Consider the following 11,665-nt stretch of genomic DNA (forward strand, 5'->3'; position numbering starts at 1 on the left):
ATTGGGCATGGCAAACTTTATACACCGGCCATGACCACGTGCAGCTGAAAATTTGACCAAAGACCAATCTGTTAGCTGAAAATCCAAAAAGCGTCTGGTAACAATGGTAATTGGGAAAACGATTTTCATTTTTTTACCATAAAATTAAGAGTTTAAGAGTGATTTGAGATTCAGTGATTGCACTTTGGCAATTTTAATTCTCAAAACTATCATTTCAAAGGGATATAAAGTAAATTTAGCTAAGAATTCAAAACCGAAATTACATCGGCCTGCAGTTAGGCCTCCAGCTCGCACGATGTCACTAAGCGGGCGACCGCATCATTATAAACTCATCATTATCTAAACTCATTATATATTTTTGACTTTGTTTTTTATTGGTTTTGCATATATGTCTGCAAACATAAAAAAACTACAAAATTCTCAAAGAAAATCAAGATATGTTGTAAGACTATCGGTTTCCATCTTAGACGGGCCGGTTGAGTGAGGACCACTTCACTAACCGCTAAGCCACCCTATGCACAATGCCAATGCAATCTTTTAAGAGTTATGATAAACTTCCCGTGACAGCACCTAGTATTGAACACGGGCCGGTTGAGTGAGGCACCACTTCACTAACCGCTAAGCCAATCTATGAGCAATGTGAATGTAGCTTTTCAAGAGTTATGTTCGACTTCCCGTGACAGTTGTGTTATTGTTAGTCATCCCTCCACTAACCGCTACGCCACCCAATGCACAATGCGAATGTAGCCTTTTAAGAGTTATGTTAGACTTCCCGTGACAGCACCGAGTATCGAACACGGGTCGGTTGAGTGAGTACGGTACGCCACTCAATGTGCATATTCATTATTCAATTCGGTTTGTTAGTGCAAGTAAAACAAACTAATGCTTTTAGCCTTCAAAAAAGTGCTCACTTCATCATCCTAACAGCTACATGTTATCAAATAAGTATTGTATAGACTAAACAAGATCAGGATATTGGAATATAGTTTTCCGGCAATTTCAAACTCTAAGTACATTTTGCTTTGTCCTGAATTCGGTGAGACCAACTGTGCTTTGCATTTACTTTGACATGTATTCTACAAATCTACAGTGTTTTTCTGGCAGCCTGCTGCCACTGTATATGGTTAAATGTGTTTCTTCTGTTTTTTCTTCCTCCATATCGCATATTTATTTTTCTTACCTCATAAGTGGTTGATCTTGTTCAATTTACTTGTGAGATAGAATTTCTTTCAGTTGAGCATAAATAGCTTGAAGTAAGCACGAACTTACAATATGACGTCATCGGAATAACTTCCGGACTTTTGACATAGGCTATACTCATTTATTGACACCTGCCTGGTTAATCACAAATTTTAATGGTGAGTTCATTCATGTGATGAGCTTGCTTTTCGAAATTGTTGGTTTGATTTGAACAACATATAACACCATGTGGTTGAAAATGTCAGTATTTAAAGTAAACTAAGATAGATAGATAGATAGATAGATAGATAGACAGACAGACCGACAGACGGACGGACGGACGGACGGACGGACGGACGGACGGACGGACGGACGGACGGACGGACGGACGGACGGACGGATGGATGGATGGATCGATAGATAGATAGATCGATAGATAAACAATAAATACTGTTAATACTACAAAAAGTGCTCAATGCCAAGCAGAAAGCCAAGCAGAGCGAATTGAATCAAATATGGTTATTAATCTCTGAAATCCTTAATAGGCTATTTCACCCAAAAAATGTGGGATCATCAGAAGGTTGAATAAGGACCTTCTGATGATCCCACATTTTTTGGGTGAAACAACCTGTTAAGGATTTCAGAGATTAATAACCATATTTGATATAGATAGATAGATAGATATATAGATAAATAGATAGATAGATAGATAGATAGATAGATAGATAGATAGATAGATAGATAGATAGATAGATAGATAGATAGATAGATAGATAGATAGATAGATAGATAGATAGATAGATAGATAGATAGATAGATAGATAGATAGATAGATAGATAGATAGATAGATAGATAGATAGATAGATAGATAGATAGATAGATAGATAGATAGATAGATAGATAGATAGATAGATAGATGTTTTAAACATTTTCAAGACATGTTTTTCCGAACAAGCTGAGACATTTCAACGTTTTGTTCAAAAACACTGTTTGAAGCAGCAAAGTACAGTATTTAAAGCATAGCATCTTTTCACGTATAAACTAGGTGGGCAATTGGCCAATTGCCCACCTAGTCCCTTTGCTTGCCCACCTAGCCTTTTCTTTGCCCACCTAGTTTGAAACTAGGTGGGCAATTTTTAAGACTTAATTTTTGTTTAAGTTAGATCCAAATTTTATTCAAGTTAAAGAATGAACAGCTAAATGGAAAGCTTCAGCATACATTTAGAACTTATGAGCCTACCTTTGACCTTATACTTATAATATCCTTAATTTTCCATTCAAGTAGATTAATTAGCAATTTGTGTTGTGAGTAGGCCTCAGGGCCTCCGAGAGAAATCAGGACTGGTCGGGAAACAATACGAAAAATGGGCCTCGGAAAAAAAATTTCAGCAAAAATAAAAGCAACCACTTTGTATCATGCGTTGCATTGCATCATATGCTTTAAGCTGAACTTGGCTTTCCTCAGCGTACAATTAAATTCCTCTGAAATTCAAATTTAGCTAGGCTACCTATCGTCAAGAAAAAAAACTTTCAATGTGAAAATCAACAAAAATCACTCGACTACACTTGCAGCAAAATTGCTATTGTTGCTCACTATTTTGTCTAGAAAAACTTGTAGCCTAGTAGGCCAAGGGTCGTATGGTGTGCACATCTCATGTGCGTTGCAACCAGTGTATAAAAATATCGGATGTGCTGTTCCATATCCACCACTGATTTGGTGGTTGAGCACCCCTTTCTTGACCAAGTGATCGATGTCCTGAATGTTGGATTCGCAGTGTGAACATCCAGGGTTGCTGAGAGTAGCCTACCCCACCTACCAGTATCTAATGTTTGGGCAGTGCGAGCTTGTTTGCTGATGATCTTGTTAGCTGTGACACATTCTTGTTTGTTTGTTGCGTGGAACAGAGCTGTTGTTGGGTCGGTGATAACTGTCTCCTCCCCTTGACAAATCTACGTGACAGGCCAGTAGCCTAGGCTATTGGTTTCGATCATGATGCGAATCGAATTTGTTCTAGGTGGTAATTTTAGTATAGAAATTGTATAAGAAATTGTAAACACACAATACAGGCATTGAAAATAGCTCAACAAATCATTCAATTCGTTTCGGACCTTTTGCAATGCAACGTTACGGATCACAGCATCTTTGAGTAAAGATGATGAGGTGGTGCGTTCCGGTTTACAGCTCAGTTAAATTTACTGTGTAGATTTCTTTCAAAAGTACCAACTTATCCAAAATTTCATTATTGTAGGGGATATTATAACATTTTAAAATTTGTTCCACATGCCCGCAACTACACATCAGACATACGATGATATTTCCATAAAACTTCAAACTTATCGAAAATATGTTTGAGTTTGTTGATACATTTGTTAATAAACTGCCAACAGCTAGCGAATCCTTTGCAATATAGCACACGGTAGAATAAATATCATTTGTATGATTGAGCTGGTGAAGTGGAGTTGTTGGATAGTTCTGTCCCCAATAAAAGAAAATTCTTTTCATTTCATAGTTCCTACAAGAACTTAAGCTTGCGAGCAGCCAAGTACATCCAACTCTTTCCAGCTTTCTCTAACTTTGATTATATCTTCCTATAATTTCATTCAATTCTTCTGATTATCCATTAAACAGTTCTTCCAGTTCTTTATCGCTGTATGAATTGATTAGTCGTGTGAATCTCGTTTGGGACTGCAATCCACATCGTGTAAAGAAGCATAGATTTTAAGCAGCTCAAGTAGTCAACTTGGACTATGGGACAGCTTTCTTTAGAATTTCCTACCTGGCCGAGTTACTATCGAAAATGACATAAGCTTACAGTCGATCAATTACTCTTAAATTGATATGACATCTGGACAACACTGTACACTATGAACTCCAGCTAGATTTAAGCAATGCCATCCATCAGAAAATAGGCAGAAAGGTTTACTTCTTTTGATCGTGCTTGAACATCGTTCACCTTTCCAGACGTGTTAGATCAATATGCCTGGCCAACGCAGCTTTTGGAGTCAAGATTCGGTTGGTCAAGCAAAAATAGGCTACACGCTTAACAAAATCAGTTTCTAAGTTAAAACAACAGAAACTGTTTAGTGATACAGAAATCAATAGATTTAAAGCAGCATATTTTACGCCTTAAAGCAATCATAGCCTACCTCAATACGAAAACGATTTGTTCTTGATTGTAGCGTTTACAATGATCGAAAAATACTTGAAACATTTCACCCAAAATTTATTCATTTTTAAGTTCATACATTTTTTATTTTAAGAGCAAAAATAGGCCCCCTTAAAAGTGAAAAAATAAAAACTACTCGTTTTTCCTTGACATCGTTATCCTAGGGGGAAAGTTGCCCGACTTCCTCCCCTCTCGAAGCCCCTGGTAAGCCTACCTCAAATTTACCGAAGTTTGTTTCCAGATTTTCATCAAAATAAAATACCAGCTCTTTAGAATGATCTAATTCGCAAAGATTCAACCCATTATAATATTTTATCAGTTGTGTTTCATACATTATCATAGTTGTTTCTTTTTACTTTAGTACAAGAGACCTTTGCAACTAAATGTTGCTAGATTAAATTTTATTACATTATTATTTATAAGATATTGTGGGGGGGGATGAACATAGGAATCAATTATGGGTCTCAAAAGTTTAGTCTAGGTATAATATGCCTTTTTACCCACAATTTGCCTGAGAAATCTACATTTTTAAGCTTACATGTTTTACGCTCGGGAAAAAAAATGCCCTTTTCCCATCATTTACGCGCAAAAAGTGCCCTTTTTAACATAACTCTTGCGCTAAAAGTGCCCTATTTTTGAAAATTTGCCCACCTAGTCCCAATTTGTGAAAAGATGCTATGATTTAAAGCCAGGTTTGTTTTCCCACGTTACCAAAAAAAAACTTAACCACGTATATTTAGAGGTAAGGGCTGGTAATCTGTTGGTTTGCAGATTTAGTAGACTGTAGCTGATAGTCTGATTACTTGGGTTCTCAAATGTTATTCTTTTTGATATTTTCTACGATCATCTAAACCAGGAGCGTGTAACTGCTTTTGTTTGCCGGCCGAATACACTTAACTGGATTAAACGACTGGCCAGATCTTTATTTTATCATACAGTAGGCCTATAGCAGAGTTGGCCAACGCTATCGACCGCTCGATCGCCAGGTCTTCACTGGTTGATGGCGTCGGATTTTGTGTTGACTTGACAAGATTTTTAAAAAACATCTTTTTTCATCAATAGACTACCGGTAGTCTTGAGAGAAAACTTGTCGGTCAATTCCAATCATTTACTTGGTTCAAGGCTTCAGTAGGTAGAAAAACAAAAATACCTGCCTATTGAAGCACAGTGTCATGTAAAAAGGCTAAAAAACAGGTTCCTTGGCAAAGAAATAACAATAACTTTCCAATTTGATAGTTGCTTGCGTTCTTCTTCATCGTGTGTCCCACGACCGCAGCCCAGAACATCACGCAAGCGCTTGCTCTATCGTTGAACTCGGCCAAATCCTGTGCAGAGCACCTTGCTTTTAGGTCAGGGCATTCGAGTAGATGTTGCATCGGTTGCTCCTGTCCGCATTTGCAACTTGTGCTCCCCATGGAATGCCCCCAAATGTCTGCGTTGCTACTTGCGTTAAAAGAAGAGGCTAGTTGACAAGGGTTGTTACGTGCATTTATTGCAGCCATACTGTAACCCTATCTTCATCTTTTTTACTAAATTAACTGAAACATGAATATCGCCTACTGCTCACTGCTGACAAGTATAGGCCACTAGGCAGTTAGGCACTCGTTGGGATTATGGTCTCAACAACGATGCAATCCTCGATCGCGCTTGGCAATCCTCGATCGATATAAGTTGAAACCAGGTCACAATCACTTATAGTAACCGTGATACAAAGTGAGAACCGGAAACTGTTGTCAATGTTTCTGTTCATGACTTGTAAAATACAAAATATACCCGCCTACCAGCCTAACTAGTAAAACAGCCTACTTACGTTCGCGTTCCCCTTGGAGAAACTTTACGCCCCCAAAGAGCGGCGGCAAGCCCCCCACCCCTCCCTCAGTTGAACCATTGTTCAATAAGAAGTATAGGATAGGTGAGGTAGAAGGAGATATTTAGTTTTGTTTGCTGTGACATCACTGCTCTTCAATGCTCTGCTATGCATTTTATATGATATATTTATATATTTACAGGAACACATGGCATTTAAATTGCAATGAAGACTAAACACTATAAAAGCAATCACGCTTTGGACATTTTGTCCATGCTAAACAATGACAGAATCAATATGAATAACTACTGTGACGTCACTTTAACTGCTGGATCTAATGACTTCGCTGGACACAAATGTATCCTTGGAGTGTTCTCAACATTTTTCTCAAAAATGTTTTCCATTGAAATGAAGGAAAAGTATAAAGGAAAAGGAAATGTCCAAGGAGTGACTGAAGAAACACTTGAAGCTGTTTTAAACTTCATTTACACTTGTGACATCACAATCACAAGTGAGAATGTTTACAACTTAATAGAAGCAGCTAATTACATGGGGATTCCCCACTTGAAGGAATTCTGTACGGAGTTTTTACTTGAGGAAATTGATGCAACAAACTGTCTACACATTCGATCATATGCAAAGTTGTATAATCTTGATAAAGTTGTTAAAGAAGCAGATTTTGTGATTGCAAACAACTTTGAAAGTCTAATCAAGGGAAAAAAATTTAACGAAATGAAATTTGAAGATATCAAAGAAATACTTCACATGGAAAATAGACAGGTGACGTCTGAAGAAGTTGTTTTCCATGGAATGATTGAATGGATCAAACGTGACGTCGATGCACGTAAGCAACACTTGACTGAGCTTTTCAGTTTATTAAAACGTGAAAATTTATCTAAAGATTTCTTACAAAATGTAGTGAGCCAAGAAGAATTGATCATGAATTGTCATGAATGCACCAAAATGTGTTTTCAGATGACGGTTTCCAGAGTTCAATATCAACAAAACAATCAAGCTACTGTTGCACAACAAAAACCAGAAAATCACTTTATCGCATTTACTAGAAAGGAAATGTGGAAATATGACTTAATGAACAAAGAAATAACCAAACTACCATACCCATTGTTTGACCATAGTTGGGGATCAATTGTAAGTTACAAAAGAAAAGTTTACGTCATAAGTGGAAGGAACACCAACGCAGTGGAAACACTGGACTTGGACGACCAGGCGTCAGGTTGGAAGGAATCAGCTTCTACAAATGTAAAGAGAAATGGTGGTGGTTCTGTTGTTTTCGATGATCGCATTTACAATTGTGGTGGATTGAGTGGTCTACGATCTGGAGAATGTTATAACATTGCCGAGAACAAATGGAACAGGATTGATGACATGAACAAAGGTCGTTGGAACTTTGCCTTGGTTTCTACCAGCGGAGGAATATATGCAATCGGCGGTTCGAATCATAGTTACTTAAGCTCAGTTGAACATCATGATCCTCGCCAAGGTGGTTGGAATATTGTTCCTTCAATGAAAGTTGCCAAGCAAGGTCTAGCAGGTGTTGTTCACAATGATCAAATATACGCAATAGGAGGTTCAAAGAATGGAAAACTGAAATCAGTCGAACGGTTTGATCCACGGAACCAAACTTGGTGCAATGTTGCGGAGATGAATTATGCAAGATGCTATCATGGAGCTTGTGTTTTGAATGAGAAAATCTACGTCGCTGGAGGAGGATCAGATGCTGTGGAGGTTTATGATCCAGTGAGAAATATTTGGGAAGTTAAAGCAAATATTCCAGAAATTGAAGGAGTTGAGTTTCTTGTTAGCATTTAGAAACATTTTTATGCTTAAATTGTTTTGTGTTGATTAAGCTGATTTTTCGAAACGTTCCTTTTCCTACAAAAGAAAATGTCATACAAAGAATTAATAGTTTAGTTTTGAATCTCTATTCTCGGACTGACAAAACCTTAATAGGTTATACCTTGTAGCTTTGCATATTTGTATGGGCTTTATGACACAGGGCCGGTGACCGAGATTAGCAGAGTGAAGCTTCCGATTGTTGAAGTGTTGTTGCCAGGGAATTATTTTATTCATTAGATGCCGCTGAATGGAGAACAGTCCTCAGAATGCGTTGCTCAAGCGCATAGCCAGAGAGCCGAACCAGTGTCGCTATCTGAGCTCTCGGGGCAGAGATGACATCATCAATCAACGGCATTATTTATTTTTGAAATCTATCTAAAAGCTATCGTCATCATATTTCATCATCAACATCATCGGCCATGCCTTAATAAGTCGTCGGCTACCGTGATTCTCCACAACAACCGATCGTTCATTGTTCTTATTCAATTTAGAAAATCCTGATTTGTCCATGTTAAAAAACTCTTAAAAATTTCCAAACGTGGACTCCCCCGGAGCCTCAGACCAGGAAGCCACCACACCATTACCGAGTGCTTAATTGCGCACTTACAATAGAAGTGCCCGATCAATGTTATTTGCCTTTTTATAGCTGTTGTAATGAGGACGCCAGGGGTACACCCAGAGCGCCCCACACTTCTTCGTTAGTGATCGTATAAATCCAGTTAATTCCCATCATTCTCCGTTTAAACCAAATTTCAGCACTGTTAATTATTTTTTTTATCTGCGCACATGTAGTCCAGGATTCATATAGTAGAACTGACCAAACATACATTGGTAAAATTCTTATTGTAGTGTTCAAAAGAGATTGAGTTTGATTTCAGTACTTTGGCCATTTTGATGAAAGCTTGTTTGGATTGTGCAATTCTTGATTTGACATTGCTCCAGCATCCACCATTCGAAGTGACTATAGAACCCAGATCGTTGAAACTATTTATTTGTGAGACCGGTGTATTTTGTATTTTGATTGTGCATACAGAAATTATTTCATTTGCCGAATTTGTCATGCAGGAGGTTTTCGTTGCATTCAAATCAAATCCGAGGTTTTCGCTTTGTTTAATGATTATTTCGAGTAAGTTTTGTAAACTGGAGTTTGATGTGGCGATTAGTAAGCAGACTATATTTAAGTATCTTATGTTACTTAAATATAGTCTGCCTACCGAGATGTTTTCGTTGCCATCTAAATGTGCAAGATCATTTTGCAGTAAAGTAAGAAAAGATCAGGTGAGACTACGTGCCCCTGTCTCACACCTCTTTGAATTTGTGTCCACCTGTTCAGCTCGCCATCTATCTGGACTTGTGCTGCTGATTGATTCCAGTAGAGATTTCTAAGAAATCGGAGATCTTTACCTTCAGTATCTAGGCTTTCAAGCATCTCAATAAGTGGCTCATGTCTAGCACGGTCGAAGGCTTTCCTGTAGTCCAAAAAACAGAGGTACAGGTCTACCTTGTGTTCTATCAACCTTTCAGCATTACTGTTCTTTTATAGATTGTTCTGTTATATACGATGATAGAAAACATTTTAATATTTGTTCGAAAACATGCATGCTTATTAACACGGTATAGGCTACATAGGCTACTCGTTGGTAGTGTTAGGAGTTCTTGTTAACCTGTTGTCGGTAATTAATTTTTTGCAACTCAAGTTATTGTACGCATTTAATTTAGCGACTCCCAGCATTTTTTTGTCACATAATTACTTTGTAGAGTGTTGGGGAGTACCCAGCTCACAGCGCAACAAGTTTTTGTTTTAATTTGCTTTTGTAGTTTTTGCTTCATTTTGTCATTTTGACTATTCCGGTGAAGTTAATATTGGACTATTATTTTCTGATGTGATCGTATTATCGACCAGCAGTTTTCGTCGCATTATTACTTCGTAGACTAGAGTATTAAGAAGTCAACGGTATCGTATTTTGCTTATTTGTTGTTTTGATTATTCCGGAAAAGACAATATTGTCCTATTTTTTTCTGATGTAATCGCATTATCACTGCATTATTTCCATCAGATTGCAATTGTCATTGGAAACAATATTCCTTGGTTTCTTCATAACGCCGTTCAGACAAAGAGGAAAGCGAAATTAAAAGAGCCGTGAATAGAATTATATAGGCTAGTGGGACGTAATTGTATAGCAAACAATTCTTGCAACGATCCTTTGTTAAAATAGCCACTTTGATATACTGCATATTCTTTTCGGCTTCTTACAGACAAATATATTTTGCTTGGTCGGCTGTAATGATTTGTTTAGCCTACCCTTCGACTGAGAGTGTCTTATTGGGAGCTTAATCATTGAAGCATGACCAACTGGAGCATGTTTCTTGACGTGGGAAAGAATTATAAAAAAGAACATTAAAGGGGCAGACAAGTCCATTTTCAAATGCAAATTGAGAGTTGAAATACATAAAGGGGATATTCAAAAACACGTTGCACTTGTTTTTACGAAAAAATACTCATTTGTTCTCACACAATCTTAAAACAAAGTTTTGGTTTTGCAATTCGAACGTACACCGCATCAACTGTTGTCGAAATAAAATATTTGCTTACGTGACGTCATAACCAGAGTTTGGCAAAACCACTTTGCTGGTTTAAGGTGTGCTATGCAGCTGTAGATAAGGTTTGAGGCGTTTGCAGCAGTAGATAAGATTATCACAAGTAACAATTTTAGCTTAGATTTAGTTTATTGTAGCCTTGATACCAGCTTACATCATTTTTTGCACATTTACACTAGGCCTTGCACTTCAGGAAACAAGCAAATGCCAGTATTTTCCTTCAGTGTTACAGTATGGTTTTGATGGGATTTTAATAACAAGAGGTTTAGACAGTCAAGGGTTGTAGGGGGTTAAATTTATTTATTTTTCATGTTTAGTCATGTTTGTGTGCACAACAGGCCTATCAGACAGGCTAAACTAGTATGCCTACCTCAATATACATGCTTTTCCAGTGCTATACTAGCATCGTACATGAATAGATTAAGCTAAACCTGTTACAGTTTTGTACTCATCATGACAAGTCGATGTGTTATACATGACTGTTCAGTGTTCATCTGTTGGTTCTTCTGTCGATAAAATTTCTTTGTTCAAATTTCCAAAAAATCTTACAAGAAAATTGAAATGGGACAAGTTTGTAAGCACCACAAGAGTATGGCCAGGAGCAACAGAGACCAGCATAATAATGCCGACTCCATTTCAAGGAAACAAATTTTCAAAATCTTCTTCAATTTAACATGGGACTTGCCACACAGCTTAAATTAAACCGTAATGCATGCCCTTCAATTTTTTTCAAAAAAATCTATTTCAACAACTCTGCAACCTTTGGAGTCAAGGTCCAGTGGGGAGACAACTCCACAACAAAATTCCAATCCATCCATACGACCGGCTGTCAGGAAACATCAAGTTCTTGAAGTAATTTAGAGTTAACAATTATGTTACTACATGTTTGTTATAAAGTACCGTACATAAGTTAGGGAATGGGGAGTACTGTACCATCCTTGAGAAATTGTATTTCATATAATTTAGAATATCTTCCGGCTAAGCCTATTACATTTTAGTTTCTGCCTGCTGGTATAGCGATTCCTAGCTACATGTAATTTTAAAATTACCCATCTA

General features: G+C 37.4%; 1 protein-coding gene across 1 annotated transcript; it reads left to right on the top strand.

Annotated features, from left to right (window-relative positions):
* Window positions 1-6,451: 6,451 nt before the first annotated feature.
* LOC145783618 (kelch-like protein 12) lies at window positions 6,452-7,984 on the top strand. The gene has a single exon (XM_082595510.1). The coding sequence runs from the start codon at window positions 6,452-6,454 to the stop codon at window positions 7,982-7,984; it is 1,533 nt and encodes a 510-aa protein (XP_082451636.1).
* The last annotated feature ends 3,681 nt before the right edge of the window (window positions 7,985-11,665 follow it).

The sequence above is a fragment of the Aplidium turbinatum genome, chromosome 14, assembly GCF_918807975.1.
Source record: "Aplidium turbinatum chromosome 14, kaAplTurb1.1, whole genome shotgun sequence".
In the NCBI taxonomy this organism is placed as follows: domain Eukaryota; kingdom Metazoa; phylum Chordata; class Ascidiacea; order Aplousobranchia; family Polyclinidae; genus Aplidium; species Aplidium turbinatum.

Excerpts from the sequence above, each read along its gene's own strand:
- LOC145783618 (XM_082595510.1), top strand. The coding sequence starts at position 6,452 with ATGAATAACTACTGTGACGTCACTTTAACTGCTGGATCTAATGACTTC.